This window comes from Mesoplodon densirostris, chromosome 9 (assembly GCF_025265405.1).
Source record: "Mesoplodon densirostris isolate mMesDen1 chromosome 9, mMesDen1 primary haplotype, whole genome shotgun sequence".
NCBI classification, from domain to species: Eukaryota; Metazoa; Chordata; class Mammalia; order Artiodactyla; family Ziphiidae; genus Mesoplodon; species Mesoplodon densirostris.
In genome coordinates, this window is record NC_082669.1 from 112,820,488 (window position 1) to 112,843,911 (window position 23,424).

Genomic DNA, 23,424 nt, shown 5'->3' on the forward strand with positions numbered 1-23,424 from the left:
TTGGAGATTATACTTTTCATTGATGGGTGGAACGAACCATTCGGTAGAACAGGCTCGATGGCCCCCTCAGGACACCAGGGAAATGAAGAGAAGTCTCATCCAGCCCACAGTTGTTGGTGTCCCAGGAAGCGTTTTATCGGAACCTTAGCTTTACACGTCTGAATGTCCCGAGACGGTCGGGTTTAGTGCGGCCCCGGTGGTGAGCAAGTCGCTCCACTTGAGGGCGCAGGTGGAAGATGAACCTCTTCTGGTGACGTTTTTTGGAGGGGAGCATCACAGTGACACGTTCACCATTCCCACTTGGGAAAGTTGCCATTATTCTGCACGTCTGTTGATAGGAATGTTAATTAAATAGGAAAGAGGACTTGTTGCTGTCGGGTCTTGTTCCCTGAGTATTTGGAAGCAGTCAAGTTCGTTCCTGCAGCCTTGAGTCCAGTGTGCTGTGAAACAGCTGTGAACGGTTAGGTGAGTGTCGTTTGCAGCGCTGGTAGTATCACCCACATAAGGAGTGACTTGGAACAAGAGCATTTAATTTACGTTACAGGTCTGGTCATTTGTTAGTCCCTATACTTTCTGATTTAAAAAAAAAAAAATCTTCCTGTAGCCCTGAATGCCTTTGCAGCGGGAGACTGAGCCCCCCACACACTGCTGGTGCCCACTGTCTGGGTGAGCCCGCCGCCGGGGCTGTCGCATGGTGTGTGCGCTCGTTTTCTCCATGCTCGGGGTTATCGTAATAGTCGCTCAGGATGGAGGTCTTCTGTTTAGTTCCCCGGGGCACAGTGTTAAGGGGGCAGCAGTGTGCTGGGCTTTTCTCACTTACGCTTTGTTTTCTTGTTCACTGTACTTTGCACCTCCGTTGCTTTGATGTAGTTCAGTGATGGCTGGTTGCCTCATTCCTGCCTTTTCGGTTCAGGTTCCAAAGGTTCCAGGTTTGCTTTTAGCAGCCCAGTTACTGCTTCTTTGTGATACAGGTAGATACCACTGGTCACACCTGCCCCGGTAGCTCATCTTTCTTCCTCTTGAGGGTCCACAAAGGGCACATTATAGAAGTTTGCAGAGACAGCTTTAGACTTACCTGAAGTTACTCTTGTAACCTGTGTATCTGGCCTGCTGGAGTCTTCAGTACAGATGTGGGGAAGCTCCAGGGACATGATGTGTGGGACAGCATCTTTCCAGTCAGTTTTCACTTTGTTTATTGTCTACTAAAGCCTCACCATTCCTGCTTGATTACACACTAGCTATCCTCAGCCTCTTCAGGGACTGCTCTTGTTTCTCCTTTCAGCACTACGTAATCACATGAAAATATTTTTATTTTTAGAGAATCCAACAGTAATTTGTAATTCATTTAATTGTCTCTGCTATTGCTTCTCAGTGGTTAGCCATCAGCAAGTTCAGTAATGGGATAATTATTACTGTTTCAGGAGGTTTTCAAGCACAGAATTGTGGAGGGAGTTTGAGCACTTGATATGGTCAAGTGGAGGTTGAACTATATGACCCAGTGGCCTTTTTTTTTCTTTTTTTTTTTAAATGAAGTACGAGATTCTGCCTCCCTTTGAGTTATTTTCAAGGTGGTTGGTACTTTTCAGAGTGGGTGGTTTAATGCTGCGAGTCTAGAAACATTTGCTTAAATAATTAGATTCTTCCTCAGTCACCGTATCTTGCGTCCTTGAAGTCAGTCTAAGGCTTCTGCTTTTAGAGCTGGTCACATGGGTGACTTTTGATTTTTGTCTCAGCACCTTTGAATCTGCTGTTCCTTATAATTCTAATGAATTGGGTTAATTAGATGGAGATTTAGTACTGAGTATGAGTCGTGGTTAAAATGGGATAAGACAACTTTTTTTCTTTCTTTTTTTTTTGGTGACTAAATTAGTTATTTCATCTTGCTACTTGAAAAGGTCAGAGGAGGGAAGGTTACAATAGCTGTTTCTCTGTCAGTCAGAAATCTAGAAATCATGGTGATCATGGATTTCCACAGACTAGACCTGGCTGGGACTTTGGAGAGAGTCCTGTTTGTTAGAAGTGGAATTGGGCGTCAGAAGACCCGGCGCTTGCTCTTTGCTCAGGTGAATCTTGGCTCCTTGCTTCGTGCCCTCTGTAAGTTGTTCTTACCAGACTGCATACAGAGGCATTAACTGAGCTTTTGGACCCGGGCGAGTTCTGCACTTTGTGGAGAGCCGTGACTATTTCTCCTTTTCCCTCTGGCCCCAGCATTCAGGGAACAAAGACTCCTCTTCTGTAGTCCAGCCTCCATAGGAATACAGACCCCACGAGGGCAGGATTTGCCCATTTTCTTGCAGCTTCTCCCTAGCCCGTGGTGCTGGAAGCATTCCCTAATCTGTTGCATAAATCATCCCATGGCACTCATTTCCACTGTGCCCCTGGAGTGCTGCCCTGGGAGCCTGGGAGCACCGTATCTCCCAGTCCGAGTGTACCGAGGGACCACCAGGTCTGGTTTGGGAGGACTGGGTGTGGGGTGCATCTTGGTTTATGACATTTCTCTGTTCTTTGGACCACTGGATAGTCCATGGTGGTGGTACGTTTCACAGTCTAGTAAGTGTAGCAGCGTATTACTTGTCCTTTTCTATCCCAGTAGGATTGATTTGCTTCTTGAAAGGAACACAGAGCACAGCAGCATCGTGCTGTTCTCCCCACCCCTTCCCTTGTCCTGTCCTGGTCCCCGAAGGCATTTGAGGCATCGGTAGGGCGTCACGAGAACAGGACTTTCTTAGGTGGAGCGTGTCCCAGGCCTACAGTAGGACCCAGAGCTGGGCATGCTGTAGCAGAAGCGGTGTCGCATCCTTCTCCCGTTGTCTCGTAGAGAAGACCACATTTCCTGACCGTGTGATGCGGGGAGTTCCCTGCCCTTGCGGAGCTCCACTCAGGGGATGGCAGCGTGAGCCCGCGGGCAGGGTGTGGACGTGCATGAGAGTACTGCAGGCAGTGAAGCCGGGAGGGAGAGGTGGCCTCTTTGAGGCCTTCCTGGAAGTAGTGGTCAGACTTTGGTCCTTCCAGGGGCCGTCCCAGCGTTCTGGTGGCCATCCCTCCACCCCAGGTGGGCGCAGCGGGTGGGCACAGCATGACCACGGTCTTAAGAGACTAATATTAGGCTTGTTCCCCTAATTTTTTTTCAATAATTGAGATTTATTGGTTGTTTTGAGGATCAGTACACAGGACATTGCAGTTTGCACACAGTTCTTGATGTATGTACCAAAAATCTAAAAAGTCACGTAGATATTATTCTTCTTGAAACAGTAATTCCAGTGACTTTCCAGCTTAAATTCTGGAGGTAGCATTTCCTTAAGAGGATGTCAAGTACCAGTATCTTCAAATGTGGACAAGCTGTTACACCCCGAGGTCCACTGTTGCACAATTTGCTATCATACACACTGTACCTACATACATACATATGTTAGCCGACTCACTAGGGAACCTGGTTGGACGACCACCAGCACAGGTGTCCGAGGGCACTGAGTTCTGACTGGGATGGCCAGCATCGGGCAGAAGCCAGCGGGGAAAAGAAGTCATTTAGGATATTCGAGACACGTGAACTGTATGAGTGGGTTGTATCCAGTTGCCGTGTGATGTGCCGTGTACTACAGCGTATGGAGACCACCCCCGGTGTCTTCGGAGTGTTAGCAGACACCCATTCAGAAACCACTCTTTTCTGGTTGTACCAGAAAGAGACCGCCAAATGATTTCCCCTCTTCAAGTCGTTTATACTTAAAAGTGGGATGACGTGGGATTTCCTCCTAATTAAAAATGTTTCTGGAGCTCCTAAAACAATCTTGCATTTACCGAAGAGGTGATAAATGCTCCCCTGCGATTGCACAAGGGGGAAGATGGGGACCACCCACGGGGCGCGGCTGGGCCCCTCCCAGCCCAATGCAGCCAGACCCCCGAGCTTCCTGGTGAGCCCCTTTGTCCACTGGGCTTTACACCCCCCTCTCCCTCTGGTTTGCGTTTGCTTCCAGGGAAGAGTCACCCTTTCCTGCTGCTGTCTTTCCACTTTGGGGGAACATTTTCCCCTCCGCCACCCCTCAGTCAGCGGCAGTGAGGAGGTGCCTGGAGCCTTCACCCAGCTGGGCTGCGCTTGCTGCTGTCGGCCCCAAGCCGAGGCCGAGGGGTCTCACCTGACACATGGCGCGCTGGAGGGGATCCCAGGCCTCTGGTAGCATGGGATCCAGGCGGGATCCAGGACCGGGCGGGCAGGCGAGGCGGTCTCCACGCGTGATACCTGTGCTTCCCCTTCCCGTGGGCCGCCTGAGGGGACCGTGCGCAGTCGGCCCGTGCTCATGTGTTGGGGGAGCGTGGCGGAAGGGTCCTGTGGAGGCCCGGAACTGGCTGCTGGCCGCCTGCCGGGCAGGGTCTGGGTTCCAGCTGCTTCTGGAACGGCTGTGGTCCCGTGCGCCTGGCTGGGGCAGCTGTCCAGCCCGTGGTCTGTGCTTGGGGCTGTTGGCGCCCGTCGCAGCTCTGGCCTGAGAGTCTAGTGCAGCCTGGGGAGCCTCGGCGCTCCTTTGTTCCCGTGGTTGTTGAGGTGTTGGCGTGGCGCGCGTGTCCTTGGAGGAGGAGTTGTGTTGAGTCGGGCGCCTAGAAGAAGTTGACTAGTCGGGTGGAGAAATGTGTGCGTCTAAAGCTGGTAGCCATGAACTGCTTTCCACAGAGTATGTGCCTACCAACGTGCTTGTCAGTACTGTCTGATAACAATTGTTAAAAGTCGTATTTCTGGTTACTAGATGAGGTGGAGCCTCTTGGTGGTTGTTGGCGGGTATCCCTGTTTTTCTGCAGTTGTTCCCTGATTTCACAGGGCCCTCTTACATCATTGTTTTATGAGTCCTTCGCCTGCTCTGTTAAAGTGATTTTCCTTTTCAGTTGTCATGTGTTCATTTGACGTACTGTGTGGTTTTTTGGGGTGGCCTTTTGTTTAATGTCCTACATGTTCCACAACTAAAAAATTTTCATATTTTTTTCATGTACTTTCACTTGTATGTCTGTTTGCTTCTTTAATTTACTTGGAACGTTTGTATGTGTTAAAAACAACCAACTTTCTCCCAGATTTCTTGCCAGTGTTAATACCTACTAAATCTCATTCAACACGCGACTGTTCAGGACTTGTGTTCTCTTGTCCTTTGGGTCTTCTTTTCGGCCCGGGTTGCACTCTGTCATGTGGTTTCTGCTGGTGGAGTGCTTTGATGAAACAACTGCGAGTTCATGGCACATGGCCGCTTAGTCTACGTAATATGGTTTTTTAATAAGTCTTTAACGGATGTCAATATTGAGAAGAAACTAGAATCACTTGAGATTTTTATGTGGATTAAACTGTGTCTTTAGGAAAATAAGATTTTGTGAATATAAGACCCTACCAAAATTAGAATGTTTATTCTTTTTGATGATTTATTTCAGTTATTATTTATTACGACAGCCTTGGGTCATTGTTTTTTTGGCTGCGTTGGGTCTCTGTTGCGGTGCGCGGGCTCCTCATTGCAGCGGCTTCTCTTGCTGCGGAGCACGGGCTCTAGGCGCATGGGCTTGGGTAGTTGTGGTGCACGGGCTTAGTTGCTCTGCGGCATGCGGGATCTTCCCGGACCAGGGCTCGAACCTGTGTCCCCTGCATCGGCAGGCGGATTCCTAACCACTGCGCCACCAGGGAAGCCCCTTCGGTCATCTTGATGGAAGTCGTGCTTCAGCTGCACGGTCCAGTCCCTGTAGCCTGAGTGAGGACTGAGCAGGAAAGCCTGGTGGCTCGCCCCTCAGGGCCGGCCTATGTCCCGCGGGTGCCCAGGGCATCAGAGCATTACTTTGTCCTTTACGGAGCGGGTGGTAGGAGTGCCCCCGACAGCACACAGCCCTCGCCCCTCCTTCCCCTGCGTAGGTTCTGACCCTTACCCTGCTGCTCTCGGGGCCTTTTTCAGCCAAGCGGGCACGTGGCCCCAGAGACAGGGCTCTGCGCTGGAGGAGTGTGGGCCTGGGGCTCTGCGGGTGTGGCCTGCTGGGTTCCTCCTCCCTCTGCCGCTCCCCCTTGTGCCTGGGGCTTGGCGGCTCCTGAGCAGAGTGACGTGCTGGGGTCGGGAGGCCGGTGGGGTGGGGTGGGGGGCGGGGGCTGGCTGTGCTGCTGCCTGCCTCCCTGGGTTTCCCTGTCGTGATTGTTCTCCAAGTGTACAACCCCCGGGGGGGTGTGGGGCTGAGATCCGAGCTCCAGGCACTGTTGGCCAGAGCTGTGACACCCCTACTTTCCGGGTGAGTGCGGGGCCCCATCCGCCTGAGCCCGGCCGGCCACGCCCTCCATCCCGGGGTCCCGTGGTGCCTCAGGAACTCCCCTCCGAGGAGCAGGTTGCTGAACTGCCCTGCCCCGCAGCTGTCCCCACAGACACATGAGTGATGGGTGGTGTCTTAACCCACGCGGGGCTGGCGGATGCCTCAGGGCAGGTTAAGGGGCTCCACCCTCTGTGATATTAACACAAAGGACGCTCTAAGCCATGGTGCTGGTGGGGAGGCCGACCCCACTGGCCCTTCACGGGAGCTTTGGACCCTTGGTGTGGATTCTGTGCAGGACTTGAGTTCAGAGGGGCTCGGACAGGAGAGTCCCTGCTGTCGTCTCCTTGACCTTTACCCTCGGTCCGCGTTCCTCCCGTGTCCGCACAGCTGCAGCCAGCACCACCGCCCCCCTCCTGCCAGAGCCTGGGCCCCTCCTGACTCGGTCCCCCTTCACGTGACCGCCTTCTCGGTCCGTCTGATGGTCTGTCTAATGCATCGCCACCGTGTCGCCTGCCCGCTATCTGGCAGCGAAAATTAAGTCGCTCCCTGCTTAGAATCGCCTGCGAGGTGCTTTCGATTTGGCCGTGTGCCCGCGCTTCCTGCCTCCTGTCCCACCCTTGACGCCTGCGCTGCTGCACCCAAGTCACAGCGTGGTCTGTGCCGCCTCCCGAGCTTTCCTCCCCATCCTGGGAACGGCTCGCCTGCTGTTCCTCCCCTCTGCCCCTGCTTTTGTCTCTGCGTCCTCGGGCCGTTGATCTGCGTGGGCCTCATCGAGTCATGGTTTTCTGTTTGCGTGTGTCCAGCACTGAGTCCCTGAGAGCAAGGCAGCATCCCATGTGCCAGGCACTTATCAGGCCCTAAATATTTGAATCCTCTCTTGGGCCAGTGACGCATTTTTGGATGTCTGAGTCATCTACGTGTGTGTCCGTGGTATGCACGATAGGAAGAAGTACGGGATTAAGCCCTGCCCCGACCCCTCAAAGAAAGAAAACAGCAGCCACAAGCGAGGCCTGTTGGACTGTACGTATTTGGAAACAAGGGATTCTGTTTTTATATAAGGACGTTTGCTTTCATTTGCATGTTATCAGCCAGATTCCTACTGCATATTTGGACTCCATTTGGGGAACAAAGTGGAGCACTTGGGTTGGTGGTTGTGCCCGTGGGACAGCGGCTGGAACATTCCGCTCATAGTTCCTCGGTGACTGCAGGGAGCTTTGCCCCAGGGGCACGGGCAGGTTGTGCTTTGTTTTGAAATTTCATCTAACTTGGTGCTACAAGGCAGGATGTTTTCTGTTTCCCAAATGCAAAGGATGCTTGAATTGTATCCCACGTAAACTTTAGTTAATTCATGTGCGTTAATAGCTAATTTCTGCAGAGGAAAAAGTTAGCAGAAATTATGCCAAAACAGTAAATTGTTTGGGTTGTAAGAGTGGATGTGACTTATTTACTTTTCTTCAAGTAATGTGTTTCGCCTTTATATAGTAAATTGCTAAAACAATTAGTGAATTTCCGTAGAAGAGGAATGTTTCAGCAGTTAACAGAAACGTATGGAAATTTTGGAAGAGGCTGTAGAAAGAAGCCCAGAATGTGGTTGGCTTTCAGAAAGCGTGATGTTGGGAGTTGGGGGTGGGATGGGAGTGGCGGTCATCACTTCTTGGTGGTAACTCTTGGAAGTTCAGGTTGTACCAAGAGGCACCACGTGGATCTCTGAGGGCGGGTGCGGGTGGCCTGCGTGGGGGCCTTCTCTTCTCATGAGGGGGGCGTGTGGTGGCACTTTGTGTCCCATGACCCTTGGTGGGCAGTGCGCTTTTTTTGGAGAAGGTTTTTGTTCAGAGAAGAGCCAGCCCTGGGACGCCCATTCCACCATCCACATGGGGCCTGGGGGGGTCTGGAGGCACCAGGGGTCCGGTGAGTGCTAAGCCCCCCGCCCCTCCCTGAAAGTGGGTGCCGGCCGATGCTGAGTTTAGCAACTGAGCATCGCAGAGCCCAAGGCTCCTTCTTTAAAGTGGAGGAGCTTTGGCTGCAGGCGTTTTCTGGGGCGGGTGGTGGAGGCACCTGGGCTGTCGTCTGAGTGTCAGAGGGATCCTGTCTTTAGGGCAGAGTGTCTCGCCGAGGAGAGCCTCTGTGGGCCTCCCGGGCAGCGTCCACCATGCTAGACACCATCCGGGAACCTTCCTCTCTGCGTCAGGAACCACAGGCTCAGGAGTTGTTGTGGCGACGGGGCTTAGGGGCGACGGTGTCTCCTCACGCAGCTGGACTCACAGCCCATCCTCTGAACCTGGGATGGAGCTGGGTCGGTGGCGTGAGTCCCTCCCTCCTCCCGTCTGAAATCGGGGCCCCACATGCTCAGCCAGGGCAGCTGGGCCTCAGAGGACGGGGCCGCCTCTTCCCTCTCCGCATCCAGGACCCCCTCGCCCGAGGCCCGGCCTCCCTGCCACGCCCTCGAGGCCCGAGGTGTCTCTGCTGCTTCAGCGGTTATGTCCCACAGCTGAGGGTGCCTTGCTGGGGGCTGGGGAGGAAGGGGGCCTGAGGGCAGAGTGTGGCACTGGCCAGCTCGGCCCTCCCCACGCCCACACCTGCAGGGGTGGGAGATCCTGGGCTCCGCTCTGCCTTCAGGGAGAGGCCTGGTGGTTCCTTGTCGTGGGTCACGTGGTCCAGCCCCCTGGGCCTCCCGGACGTGCGGGACGGATGGACGAAGCCCTTGGAGCTGGGGCGGGTCTTGTGGGAGGACTCGGGGCGTGAGGGACGCTGTGAGAACGGGGAGCCCCAGGCGGCACGATGGGGAAGCCCTGGAACAGACTGGGACGCACTGGAGCCGTCAGAGTGGATGCGGGAGAGGCTGCCAGCAAGGCCTCTGCGGAGCCCTCGCCCAGGCGTCGGCTCTTACCGCGTCTGTCTCTGGAGCTCCCGGTGCTGCTTTTCCCGGGGCCTCTCACGTCCCCTTGAGATGCCTGCCTTCCGGGGGAGGGGCTCCCCCTCCACCCAGGTGCTGGGCGGGGGAGGGCGGGGCACTGGCGTCCCCCGGCCCCGCCTGTCCTGAAGGCAGAGCCATCTCTGCCCTGGACAAACCTGTCCTTGAACAGGCCCGAGGGGCGTCTCCAGGGCCTGGCTTCGGGGTGCACACGACAGTCGCTGGGGGCCGTTTCCAGACCTCTGCCATCTGTATCCTGGAACAGTTAGGGCAGCTCCTGGGGCGAGCTGGGCTGCCGTGTGGGGAGACGCGATAGAGGCCTGTGTCGGTTCTGAGATGTCAGCTGGGCCCGGGGAAAACGGGGGCACTGGCGTCGGGGCAGGACGGCCTCCTCCCTGCCCTCCGGGGCTGCCCACTTTCCTTTGCACGCCGCACGTCTGCCGAGCCTCCTGTGCCCTTCGGCTTCTCGTCTCTCTTGCTCAGGAGCCGTGGGACACAGCGAGCAGCACGGGTCCGCTCACTCCCCCTTGTGTGCAGTGAGGCCAGGCCCCTGCAGGGCAGGCACCGTCTTGGACACGTGAAGTGGCGCGAGTTGACTGTGCGGATGGCCCTTATTCAGAGCAGCAGCAGCAGCGGGCCGTCTTCTCAGACAAGGGGGTCCCGTGTCGCCCACAGCTGACTGCACTTGTGGGTGTGGTGGCCGCTACTTGTGTCAGTCCGTCAGTGCCTACTGTTACTCTCCGTGTAGTGCAGTGGGTTCAGAATGAGCGCTTGAATGAACACGTCGAGGGATTCCTTCCAGAAAGTGTCCAGCGGAAACACTCGGATAAGCTTCTCAACATCCACCTTTATTTCTTTCCCCCAAATCCTTTTCCCGGTACTTGAGACATGGAAGAGCTTTATGGGGACCTTGTGGGGTGTGGCTTGACCACCCTGCTCCAGACCCAGGGCCTCTGGGGCTCATGATGTTGGAGGCGGGCCTGGGGCACAGAGGTGACGGTGTCTACCAGGGCCGGCTCGTGCAACAGTGAGGCGCCCAGCTGTGTGTCCATCGCAGCTTCTGAAGGGCTCGCCTCGGAGCCCAAGCCCGAGAGTCCGGCTCTCAGCTGTGGCCCCTGCGTCCACCCCTGGACAGTCCCTGGTCCAGAGACGGTACGGCTGGGCCCTCAGGGAGGCGGCTTCACAGAGGCGAGGCCGGAAGTGGGAGGGCGCCAGGATTTGCCTGGGAGGAGGGTGCAGGGGGCTGACCAGGTCAGCGCGAGCCCCTCGCCAGAGCCGGCCGGCCGTGCCCGGGGCGGGCGGGGAGAAGGCAGAGGCACGGCTGCTGGGGGAGGGGGTCCCCAGGACCCAAGAGTGTCCCCACCTTCGCCCACAGCGGGTCCCGGTGTTCGGGGAAGTCACCAGGTCCTGAAGGCCTGGAGTGTGTTCTGTGCTGTGTGCTGGGATTTGTTCCGGAACGCCAGGAGTGACGTCTTAGTGACCGTCTCATCCTCTAACCAGACGGCAGGCACAGAGCGTGCCCAGCGGCCCTGAGAGCTGGGGTGGCCGGGGCCTAGGGACGGGCTGGTGTGTGCAGCCGGGGCCCGGGGTGACAGCACGGCTGAGGGGGCACGCCGGGCGGAGGCGGGTCCTACGGGAGCCTCCCGGCCTGTGCGCTGGCGCCACTGAAGACGGTCAGGGAGCAGGGCAGGCGGCCGTGCCGTGCGCGGGACACAGCCGGCGCTGTCTGCTCACCGGGCCTCCCGCGCCCGGCCTGGCAGGTAAGTGTCGTCTGTGCCCACGGCCGTGCGGTCCTGCAGGTGGGGTTTCCCTGAGCGGAATGGGGCAGGGGGAGCACCACCTCTTCGGAGCGGCCGACAGGGACCCAGTGGGTTTGAGCTGACCTGAGGTGAGTAACATAGCGGCGGGCCGGCCCCCGGGGTGCCCGGACCTCCTGGGACGCCCACCCCTACCACGTCCAGGCCCGTCGCGGTCACGCAGCCACTCCGAGTGAACACGCTGATGTGTGCTGTCCAGTACCTGGGATGCTCAGGCTACACCTGTGGGCAACGTGTTATCCTTAAGGTCACATCAAAGCCACCGGGTGTGGTTGCATCTGCAGCCGGGGAGGGGCTGGCTGCTCACCCCGGAGGCCTGCCCAGGCCGCCGCCGCCTCCCCAGGCCACAAGCCGAGCCTGTGGCTGGGCTGCTGGGTGTCAAGCTCCCTGACCACAGGGGCTGCGAGCCTGCAAGACCCTGCGGCCATGCTGGGCTGCCCACGCTGCCCCGCCTGCCACGTCCAGTGCGGATCCTGAGGTCAAGTCGCCATGGTGGTGGTTTATTAGCCACGGTTCCGTGGGGCCCCCTCCCCTGGGAGGGCTTTGTGGATTTGGGAGTCATACCTGTGTCTGGACCCCGCAGAGCCCCCGGGGGGTGGAATGGCCCTGAGTGCTCCCAGCCCTGCCCCTGCCCCGGGACCCTCTCTCGCGCACGTTCCTCCTTCAGACGGGCGTGTTCTGAGGGCGCTGTGCTCTCCAGTGAAGCCTGCGTCCAGTCGGTGCCTGACGACCCCCCTCGGCGGGCACCCGGCCGCCCCTGCTCGAGGGACGGGGAGCAGATGTGACGGCCGCGCCCAGGGCCTGCTTCCTCAGCTCAGGGGTCTGCTTGACTCTGAGAAGCCGCCGTGACGGTGGCCATAGGTCCCCAGGGGACTGCTAGCGGTGGCATCTGGTGTGACGGTGGTCAAGGCCACGTGCGCCGACTGCCAGGTGCTCTCTCGGAGCGCTTGGATAGCTGGCGGCACAAGCGGCTCGCGCACGTCTCTTGGAGGGAGGGGATGTGCTGTTGGGAGAGACTGAGCCCAGGGCGCCCTGCCGAGCCCGTGCTGGGAATGTCAGAGGCCCTGCAGGGCGTGGAGAGCCTTAAAATGCACGCCCGGGGTCACCATACTTCTTTGCCGTGTCAGAGGAGGTATCCTCTGCGGAGCAGGGGCACCGTGAGTGCGGCGGGGGGGGGGGGGGGCGGCGTGGGTGACTGCGGGTGGGGTGAGCGATGAACTCGAGTGCGGCGAGCGGGGGTGCGGTGAGCTCAGGTGGGGTGAGCTCGGGTGCGGTGAGACGGGTGTGTGGTGAGCTCGGGTGGGGTGATCCGGGGGTGCGGTGAGCTCGGGTGTGGTGAGCGGGGGTGGGATGAGCTCGGGTGTGGTGAGCTCGGGTGGGATGAGCTCGGGTGGGGTGAATGGGCGTGCAGTGAGCGGGGTGCGGTGAGCTCGGGTGGGGTGAGCTCGGGTGGGGTGAGCGGGGGTGCGGGGTGCGGTGAGCGGGGGTGTGGTGAGCTCGGGTGTGGTGAGCTCGGGTGGGGTGAGCTCGGGTGCGGTGAGCGGGGGTGCGGTGAGCCAGGGGTGTGGTGAGTGGGGTGCGGTGAACCGGGGGTGCGGTGAGCTCGGGTGGGGTGAGCTCGGGTGGGGTGAGCGGGGGTGCGGTGAGCGGGGTGCGGGGGTGCGGTGAGCTCGGGTGGGGTGAGCTCGGGTGGGGTGAGCCGGGGGTGTGGTGAGCGGGGTGCGGTGAGCCGGGGGTGTGGTGAGCGGGGTGCGGTGAGCCGGGGGTGCGGTGAGCTCGGGTGGGGTGAGCCGGGGGTGTGGTGACCTCGGGTGTGGTGAGCGGGGGTGCGGTGAGCTCGGGTTGGGTGAGCGGGGGTGTGGTGAGCTCGGGTGGGGTGAGCGGGGTGTGGTGAGCTCGGGTGGGATGAGCTCGGGTGGGGTGAATGGGGGTGCAGTGAGCGGGGGTGCGGTGAGCTCGGGTGGGGTGAGAGCTGGTTCGGGCCAGTACTTGAGCTCAGGCGTCTGGAGGAAATGGAGGGGAGGCCCCACGCCTGTACCCAGTACTGAACTTGGCGCTCCGGGTCGTGTAATGGTGCGGAAATGATTGTAATCGCGCACCTCCCTGAGGGAGCAGTTCTTTGTTACAGGGAGCGTCTCTGCAGGCCCGTCGTCCTCGTCCTCCGTGTTGGCGGGGTGGGGGGGGCCGGCAGCGATGGAGGGAGGGTCTGCCTGGGGAAGAGCTCGAGTGGGTGAGCGCCTCGGATCACGGTGGCTGTCACCTGCTTGGGGCTCAGCGGTGTGCGCCCTGGATGTCGTGGCTTGGGTGACGGGCCTACCCACCCTCCAGGGAGCAGAGTTGTTGAGGCACAAGAAGGCTACTGCCTGGTGTCACTGTTCCCGTCAGACGCGTTGTGTCCTGCGTTGTTACCGGGTTTCTGACAGCCTTTCCCTTAGGCCCCGCCAAGCCCCCGTGTGACTGCTGATGAAAACCCCCCAGAGAATGAAATTTGAAGTTATTCGGTGACTGTTACCATTCGTTTTTTAATTTTATTGCTAGTATCCACCTAATGTGCAAAACTTCTGTTTTTGAAAAGACCAAGAGAAACACAACCTGGAGAGCAATGAGAAATGTTCTTGGCTGTGCATCTGGTGACAGGTGACCGTGCGTGCGGGTCCCCGGCCCAGAGCTCGGAGCCGCCCTGTGGCACGAGCGGGCGGGAAGCAGGGTGGCCACCGCCTCCATCACCGCAGGTCTGTGCAGGTCCTGGCATTACAGCCGCCTGAGAGAGAGACGGATGGCTGGCCCGGAGCCCACTCCTCCGGGGTGACACCCTTGTGCCGATTCTGAGGGTGAATTTGTCCCGGGAGCCCCGCCCTCCCTCTTGAAGGGCGGGTGTGCTTTCAGATCAGGATTCACTGCCGACCCCCTGGGGGCGGGGTGAGAAGCTGCCGCTGTCACTGGATTTCCACGCTACTTTGGTTTCTTCCGATCGGAAGATCCGGTTGAGGCCCTGCTCGATAAGGGCCTCCTCCTCCGGCACCAGGACCTCCCGCCGCACGGCTCATGCCCGTCTCCGTCCTGTGCTTTCAGGTGTGGCCGACGAGGACGCCTTCGCGGAGGAGTGCCGGCGACGAGGCCAGCACGCGCTGCCCGGCCAGCCCGCCAGCACCAGTGCCCGCCCTCTGAAGTCCCACCGGCCAGCCTCTGTGCCCAAACACGCACCCCACCCCCCGGGTGAGGACGAGGACCAGCCAGGCCGGCACCGGGCCGGCAGCAGCTGGGAGCCCCCTGCCGCGTTCCCCGCAGGTGTGCACGGGGGGTCCGCCGCGGAGCCTCCCCGCGGGGCTGCCTCCCGGGGCCCCCGAGGACCGAGATGGCACCTGTGTTGCTGCGTCCTGGCCTGACGGACGGGCGGGTGGGGGGAGGCCGCGTGGAGCCCACACTAAAGCGGGGTGCCGGTCTCCCACCACGGCATGCCGTGTGTTGTTGTGGGCAGCAGCTGAGCCCCTTTGTGTAACTTTCAGCTTCATGCTGGGGGTCTGGTCCCGCAGAGCAGCCGCCTGCCCAGCCTCTCCTGGGGGTCCTGCGGCTTCAGCCATGCCTCCCTGCCTTGCTGTTGACTGCTGTTGAGTTACAGGCAGAACCTGACACCCGCCCCCAGGGGTCCTGTGGTCAGGTGGATGGGTGCTGACCCACCCTTACCCCAGGGGAGGTGTCCCACCTCTGGATGCACTGAGGTTTTGTGACCCCCTTTCTCCAGACCCCGCTCTGCCCTCTTCCAGCTTCTTGACCTGTAATTTCTTAGCCCAGATGGGTCTTTGAAGTGTGTTCCCTGTAGGAAGTTCTGGATTACTTCTGACAGCATGGCTGTGCATGCACGCGGACCCTGGCTGAGTCTAAAGACCGATGAAAATCTAGTTTGAATTACTCATCGGTTTGAAGCGTTTGTGCCCGTCTTGGTTCTCAGCACTGGAAGTCGCCAGGTTGACCACAGCAGGTTGTGTGGAGGAAGAGATGGATCCTTGGTCCCTTGTTTCAGGGTGGCGTCTCTGTGTACGTCGTGAGGTTAATTCTGTGAACCTAGGGCACGAGAGCATGGTCTGCGCAGGGAACTGAACGGATGAGGATGAGGTCTGTCCTTTCTTCTCCCAGAACATTCTGCGGGGAGCTCTGTTCCTCCAGTCCCCTTCTGGCCCTTTTTATGTGGAGCCGGGGGTGTGTGTGGGTCTTGAGGAGGACGGGGGATTTGACCCATCCACCCACCGGAAGGCCGGTGTCCTGGGTTCCCAGCCAGGTGCAGAGCCCCGCGGGACCGCGTGGACCTGGCCACCGGCTGCCAGGGAGCAGTGCCACCCAAGGAAGATGGGCCATTTGGGAGTGTTAGCCTCTTCCTGGGTAATTGAAAGAAAAATAGAGGTGATTGGAAGGGCTGTGTGAATTCAGAACAAACTCGTTCTGCCTTGAATGGGCGTGTGGATGTTTTCCCCAGATTTATCGTCATCTCCTGGTCCTGACCGCTCGTTGGCTGGACTTGGCGAGGCGCAGGGTTGTGGATGCAGTTCCCCTGAACAAATACGATTTGAACAGGGACTTTACGGGCTGTCCCTTTGGTTGGAAGATCACCATAAACCTGGGTGTCTAAACTGGGTGGGAATATCCCAGGTCCCAAGGGTGAGGTGTGCGGGCCCAGGCCTGCCTGGAGGAGCCTTGTTGAGACATCTAGCTGGCTTCCTGGACAGGAAGTGGACCTGGGGTCACAGTGAGGCCCGTGCTTCCTCTGAGCGGCAGAGACGAGGGCTGCGGACGGAAGGGGAGTAGCCACTGCTGGGGAATCATCAGAAAATAATTCTTGGTGAAATCTTGCGCTTTGTCAGTTTTTACCATTAGGTCCCTCCCAGGTGGTGTTTCCAGGTGGGGAAACCGTTGACTTACGAACCCCGCACATGCTTACACACAAGGGCGAGCAGTGGCCTTGTGCTTTTGCCGAGTGCTTCCTGCCCGTGTTCCACAGCGATGGCGGGCGGCCAGGGCTCGGCCCGGCAGGTGCTGGGCGCTGCGGAGCACACCTCTTTTTTTGTGTGGTTTGTTTCCTTCTTTCAAATCAAACTACGAGGCCTTCAAAAGAGTGTCAGAGTGAATCACCAAAGAATTAAAGATATGCTTTTTACATGACTGTAGTGAGCTCGTTTGACTTCTTATTGAGAGACGATAGAGCTACTCCGGAGGAAGACTCCAAAACCGGGACAGTGGAAAAGGCTGCTGGGGTAACAGGGCAAAGCTAGGTGCCCAGTGGGTCAGGGCCTCCAGGGAGCAGAGTGATGGGCACCCGCCGGGCCGCTCCGCTGCCCCTGTTCTGCCCCGCCATGCCTGCCCCTCCAGCGGGCGCGCTCCGCGTGGTCTGGAGGCTCCCGCGGTGACTTCCTGCCAGGCTTTCACATAGCGGGCAGCTTTCTTAGAAGCATGTGGTGAAGGGCTTGGTTCCCTACAAAGTGTCCGGTACCCCCACTTGGTGCTTCAGCCATTTGAGCAATCGCCGGGCTAAGTGCCCCCGGGGCTGGCGGGGTGGGCAGTGGCCTGGCGGGTTCTGATGATTTTAGGCTGAAAATGAGCTCTCACTTGCGATGCGCTCAGGCCGCAGAACATGGGCTTGATGGCTCCTGGGAGGATCTCCCGTGTTGACGGTGCGGCCCTTGTGGTTCAGGGTCAGGGTGCGGCTAGGGGAGCCTTGGCCCGTCTGGGGGGGGGGGGCGGTTCTGTGTTCAGCCCGACGGTGCCGCCTTACCGGCATTCACTGTGTTGTGAACCTGCTGTGAGACGGGGTGACCAGGGCAGAGGACACATCGCACGCCTCTCGGAGCCCGTAAATTAGACGGCGAGATGTGGACAAAGGTTTAGTGTTTCTCATTGACGGGTTCCACACACGCTGGAGGTCTACCAAGAGTGTAACTGTGAAAAAGGAAAATTGAAATTATTCAGCGTGAAAAAGAAATTCACAAATGAAAGGATAACATTGATTCTTTAACTTCCTAGCTCTGCCCGGTGTGTGCCCGGGACCCCTTCTGGCTTAGGGGATTCATGAGTGGAGACGGGGCCGGGGCCCGTGGCCCCGTCGGTCTGTCGACGTGGTCGAGTGTGGAAGGGACAGCTGAGAGGAGCGACTTGTGGCCGGAGCAGCCTGGTCACAGGGACGGGGCTGCTGTGCGTTGGCAGTGGGTTAGCGGGTGTTTCTTTTCCTTCCTTTTGGCTTATCATGCAGGTAGCTGAGTCAGGCAGGAGGACGCTGGGCGTGAGGACCTCCAGGGCCCCTGCCGCGGCCCCCGTGTCAGGGCCACTTCCGTACAGCACGTGACCTGGACGGCTGTGCTGATGGGAGGGCAGGCAGGACACAGGCCGCAGAGCCCTGGGGACCGTGCCAGCCTCCACCCTCTGCAAGCAGGTTCCAGGGGCGTCTGAGTCGGTGGTGAGGCCGGGAAGCCCCGGCAGCCTCGTCCTGTTGGAGGCACATGTGTGTCCTCAGCTTCCCCACCGCCCCGCAGCGGGCATCGGTCCCGGTTGGCTGTCGGCACCCACCTAACTGACCCCCGGGCCTGGCCCTCCCAGGGGTGGTTCTCTGTGGACACATGCATGTCGTGAACAGATTGGGTCTGGGTTCCATCTGGAAAGAGATTGTGTTCTAAAATGGCACCTGCCTCATAAATTAAAGTCTCGAGGATGCTTTTATGTGCTCTTCCCAGCAGGCTTAGGGGCCCACGTGCATTAGGTCACAGGCCTGCAGTGACCCCGGCCTGGTTCTAGGCTGACTGTTCGGAACGGGAACGATCCTTTGTTACCAAATTCAGCATCCCACTCCGCCCACATGTGTGTGGACTAACGCAGCACAAGGTCCTGAGCTGTTTTTGCAGAAATAACCCGGAGCTCTTCTGGCTCTTTGCACAAAATCTCAGGAGGGTGAGCAGGTCACACCCGCCTCTTTCTCCCCCGGCTTCGGGCAAGCACACGGCACAGGGGAAAAGGTTGGCGTGGGGCATTGGTTGAGCCCCGGACCCTGTAAGAACTGGGCTTCTCCCTGCAGAGGGGGCCCTGGGGAGGCCCATCCCCTGAGGCGGAGCCTGCCCTGCCTTGTCTCCAGGTGACCTGGGGCTGGGTCGTGGGGACAGATGATGGGCGGGCCCGCGGGGCTGGCTCGGTGGGCGGAGGGCGAGCACGCAGCCTCCGCGGGCCTGGGATGCTGGTTGGATCACGTTAGAGCTTTACATCGCCAAGTTTGAAGTCCGTCCGTGTTTTTGTTGAGCCTTAGATATGGAGCAGATAGGAGTGAGGACACCTAACTATCGCGAGGTTGGTTGGTTTTAACGGGGGGATATCTAGAGACACGTTTGCCTCTTGGTGGGGCCACAGCTGCTCCTCTGCAGTGTTTCACACGCCTGTTTCCTTAGGATTCAAAGAAGGTGGCAAGAGGAAGAAGCAGAAGCAGAGAGAAGAGTCGAAGAAGAAGAAGTCGACCAAGGGCCGCCCGTAGACGGGCCGCGGTGGAGCAGCGGGCGGCCGGCCGAGGGGCTGCACACACGCGCTAGGTGCCGTACCTGCTTCTCCACCGCCCCGAGACCGCACCTGCTCGGCGCTGGGGACGCTGGGGGCGCACCGGTCAGGGCCCGGGGGGCGGGAACGCGGAGCCGCCGGACCGTCCCTGCTGCTCCAGCTCTGTGCCCGCGCACCCCCCCCGGGCGGCTGAGGCCACCCCTGCTTGCCTGGCGCACACCTGCGGAGATGCTTGCAGCTTTGGCCGTGTGGGGCTCCCGACGGCGCGTGCATGCTTGGGGCACGACCTTCGCTCCTCCGCTGAGTGTGTGAATCTAGACTCAAGTGAAGCACAGGGCGACGTAAAGGTGACCCCTGACCCCGGGTGACCTTCTCTTCAGTTTCGGGGGAGCCAGGCCTTCACGGTGACCTGGCCGCTCGAGGTGTGGAGCCCCCTCACGTTTATGGTTTTACTTCTCATCTTCTCGAATAGCCCGTCTTTCCTTGGGTCCGTAGTTGTTTTGGCAGGGACACAGGAGTCTACAAACTTCTGTTCAGTAGTAGCGCCTCTGGCTCTCAGCTTAGGCTCAGGCTGGGGGGAAGCAGACGAGCCCCTCCCACGTGCAGCTCGTGAGGTCCTGAGCACAGGCGCGGAGCCGGGTACGGGCTCCAGCTCGTGAGGTCCTGAGCACAGGCGCTGAGCCGGGTGCGGGCTCCAGCACCGGCTCCTTCAAAAGAAGCGCTTCCCTTGGGCCGGGCTCTCCCAGCTTCCTGCAGCGACTCCTCCGCAGGATCGAGGCCCCCAACCCCCTCCCCGCCCGCCGTCAGGGCCCCTCCTCTCTATCCCGCACCCGCCTGAGTCCCCTTGCCCTTTGCCCCCGGGCACCAAGGGCATCGTGAAAAGCTTGGATGGGATTTTCAAACGCCAGCAGCTTTCACCCGGCAGTGTTGGGAGCCCGGGCCCTGGGGGCACAGCTTTCATGGCCGAGCCGCGGGCTTGGGCGCCGGGAGCGAGTGTGACGCGTGTGGTTGTCCGGTGACTGTGCAGTTTGCTCCATGTACCTGGTTGTGGTGGAAGGTGGTGCGGACTCCTGGGTGAAGAGTGAACTGGTGTTTGATGCTTAGTGTGGACAATGTAACCATGAAAGCGTAACGGGTTTGAAGCGCTGCCCACATGAATAAACTGTGAGCGTTACTGACTAACACGCACCTGCCATCGTTTATAAACGTCAGTTGTTAGTAATTAAAAAGAAAAGCAGTTCTTCTCTGTCATTTCAGTTATGAGAGATCAAGTGATGTTCTGGGGGCAGAAGTCGGTTCTGAGGTGCATTTACCGTAGGGTGGAGATGTTGTTTTAAAGATGACGTTGCCACTGAATGTACCATGTATGAAACCAGCGGCCTTGCTGACACCATGGGAAGCACGGAGATGAGCCGGCCATTCCTCCAGACTCTGTCTTGGCCGAGGACAGTGGTCACGTCCCGGGGCCGTGAAGGAGGCTCAGTCCTAGGACTTGGAGCCCCCCCTCCGAGTGGGGATCACCACGCACGATGCCCTGACCTGGTTCTCCTCAGCTGCTCTCAGCCCAGAGCTTCCCTGCTGTGGGCACCCAGGGGGAGGGCTGGCCCGACGCGAGGAAGGTTTCAGGTCCTCAAGGCCGGTCCCCCAGGTTAGGACAGACACAGTGTCCGTGCCATGGGGCAGAGCCCCGGCGGTCATCAAGCTGCTGGGGACCCCACGTCCGTCTTCACACAGCCCTGCTGCAGGCCGCTCCTGAGTGAAGAGGGGAGGCCCCTGGAGGGCAGGCCCACAGGTGGGTCCCGCTTCGGAGGAGAGGGGAGGGAGGGGGGCAGAGCGAAACCAGCCCAGGGGTGGGCACAGAGCTTGTGGGGCTGGAGCCACCTCTTCCCCTGTGTTAGGAGGGTTAAGGGCTGCAAAGCTCACGTAAGAAACGTTCGTTTTGAAATGCATACGCTTTCATAGGACCTGCCGTGTCCCGTCCCCAGTCTGACGGGGCAGCATTGAACCAGGAAAATGCTATGGAAACATCCACAGGGAAACTTCCAGACTCTTGTTTGGGGCCTTCAAAACGTGGGCCATATAACATTAATAATCACGCCTGGGTTTTTTTTCTTTCACTTTTGCCAAAACGAGGTTTTATTTTGAAGGTGGTTTGACAGTAGGGAGACCTAGGATTCACCGGGCTCGGAATCCAGGTCACGGCTCTGCTCACGCCGGAGGTCCTGGTCACCCTGGTTGCCTCCGCGGAGCTTCTGCACCACTAGGAGCAGAAACTGCCCCTCCCTCCTTCCTCGCCATCTGAGTCTGCCACGCAGAGGCCATCCTTTCGGGTCGTTTGGTCTGCAGTTGCCCACTTGGAGGACCCCTCCGGGCGCACCCCTGTGTGCAGCGCCCTCTGGTCCTCACAGGTGTCGTCCTGGGAACCTGAGGATGGCGTGGGGCCAGAGTGGACGAGGACCGCTGGGGCTGTGGCTCTGGCCCTGCCACACCGCCCCCTCCATCCGGCACTGAGCAGCCGGGCAGCTCTGAACACCACACCGGAGGTGACGCGTGAGAGGCGGTGTGCCCCCCTCCTCGCGGACAGAAGACAGACGGCACCGCTGAGCTGACGGAGGCCCGGCCGCGGGACGCGGGTGCCGGGGGTCGGGAGGGGCCGGGCAGGGCAGCCCCGCGGACGGCCCTGGCTCCAGGTGGGCAGGAGGCAAGGGCGGCTGCGGAGCTGTGGCTGCCCAGGAGGGCGGGTGGCGGCCCGCTTGGTCCTGCTGGTGGATGGGCCCTTCCCCCGCCTGGTGCGCAGAGACGAGACCGGGTTCTGGAGAGTGCTGTGCTTCCTTGTCATCGCGCTGCCCTCTGGGGGGTCCCTCCCTCACCCTGCGGCTGCTCCCTCGGCCCAAGGACGGTCCACCTGGTGCTCGGCGCCCAGCCACCTCAGGGAAGAGCCCGGCTCGCTCGGGGGCAGGTTTCCCCGGGGCCCGCCTCCCGCTGGGCCCCCACAGAGCCCGCTGTGCTTGCCTGGCCTGGGACCTGGGGACAGACCCCCGGGATTGCGGGCTGTCCAGGGGAGGCGGCCAGTGTTCTCAGCCAGGTGACTGCCGTGAGCTTCGGGGACGCCGCAGGCATGTCACCCCGGGTTGAGAGCAGGGGCCCGTGTCCCACGCAGAGGTCTGGGCTGCCGGCCCCCGCCCCGCAGGGCCTGCCCAGAGGCCTTTTGCCCCTACCGAGAGGGGCTGTCCCTTGGGACTCTTCCCCCACCCCCGGGAGCCGCTCCCGCTTGGGTTGAAGCCTGGAGCGTGCAGAAGATGCACGGGACCCGCTGGCGTCCCCCTCACCGGCCTTGGCCGACAACTGGAGACCACGACAGCCCTGCCTTTATCGCGGAGACGGCGGGGCGGGGGGGGGGGCCTGGCCCGGGGACCCTCCCCAGCCACCAGCGTCCAGCCCAGTGCTTTGCAGGGAGGCTGCTGAATACGCGTATTTTGAAGAAGTGAACGAATGAAGAGGCTGAGGAGGGGGCACCCGGGGTCCCAGCCTTTGGAGGAGCAAAGTCACGGCAGGCTGCCGTGGCCCCGTTACCGCCTGTCCACAGCTCTGCTGTGAGCTGCTGAAGATGCCATGTTCTTTAGTCCTGGTGAAACACAGAGAACATAAAATGGACCATTTTAAACATTTTTCATTGTACAGCTCAGGGGCATTCAGCACAGTCACACTGTTCTAACAACATCACCACCATCATTTCCAGCACTTGATCTAATCTTCCCAAACTGTGTCCCCATGCAACATGACTCCTGTCCCCGCTGCCCCCCCGGGTCCTTCTTTCTGTCTCTGATTCGGTGACTCCAGGACCTCGTGTGAGTGGGGTCACACAGGGTTCGTCCTCCTGTGACTGGCTTGTCTCCCCCAGCATCCACGTTGCGGTGGGCATCAGATTTCTTGGCTGGGGGCTTCCCTGGCGGCGCAGTGGTTGAGAGTCCGCCTGCCGATGCAGGGGACACGGGTTCGTGCCCCGGTCCGGGAAGATCCCACATGCCGCGGAGCGGCTGGGCCCGTGAGCCATGGCCGCTGAGCCTGCGCGTCCGGAGCCTGTGCTCCGCAACGGGAGAGGCCACAACAGTGAGAGGCCCGCGTACCGCAAAAAAAAAAACCACCCAGATTTCTCAGCTGAATCACATTCCGTGGTGGGTGACCACGGTCCCCGGAGGGGTGGACACTTGGGTCGCTGCCGCTGTGCCGCGTCCAGCCTGCGTCCTGATGTATAAGCAGCAGAGGGTCCGACCCTTCGGGAAACGTCCCGTCCTCTGGCGAGGCGTGTGCTGTGTCAGCTCCCGCCCCGCTCGGTGCATGGCAGGGCTGTTTTGCTGTCTGTGGGTCGGCGGGCAGCAGGAGTGGACGGGCCCATGGAGCGTCTCGGGCACCAAGCGAGCCCGAGGCTTGGCAGGAGCCGGAGACACGGGGCTCCTGCCTGGGCGCAGCCGGCAGAGCCTTCCCTGCCGTTGTGGCTCAGGGCCTGCCCGGGGCCGCTGCCTGCGCTCTGCTGCTCAGGCCGCCGCTTCCCAGTTGCGGGCGGTCCTCACGGCAGGACCCCGACTTCCCGCTGCCCACCTGGAGCTGCTGAAAACGGCGGGGCGGGGAGGGCGTCCCGGGCCCGCAGCCAGGTGGCTCTGGGTGGACGTGTGGCACCAGGCCCCTTTCTGGGCCTGCCTCCCTGCCTCCTGCAGCTCGCATGGGCCCCGTGGCCACTGACACCCCTCGGAGGCGCCCCTGGGTTTTCCGCTCAGTCTTGCCCGTGCCTGGGCCACCTGGGCCCCTCCCCACACCTGCTGCATCCACCTGGCTCTCAGCTGAGTCTGCCTGGGGTGGGAGTGATGGGTGTGGACACCAAAGGTGCCCCAGTGTTGGGTGGCTGCGGGACAGGCCCTGGGGTGG

At 59.9% G+C, this 23,424-nt stretch overlaps 1 protein-coding gene across 3 annotated transcripts in view; it reads left to right on the forward strand.

The window, feature by feature from the left end:
- Positions 1–19,752, forward strand: part of DNAJB6 (DnaJ heat shock protein family (Hsp40) member B6) — a 56,189-nt gene extending 36,437 nt beyond the window's left edge. For 2 of the 3 annotated variants that reach the window (XM_060107574.1, XM_060107576.1), the window contains exons 9-10: positions 14,053–14,268; positions 18,399–19,752. In XM_060107574.1, coding sequence (XP_059963557.1) covers positions 14,053–14,268; positions 18,399–18,481 — 299 coding nt within the window. In that variant the 3' untranslated portion in view covers positions 18,482–19,752. The remainder of the gene's footprint in view (positions 1–14,052; positions 14,269–18,398) is intronic. The other variant, XM_060107577.1, reaches the window with a different exon arrangement.
- The last annotated feature ends 3,672 nt before the right edge of the window (positions 19,753–23,424 follow it).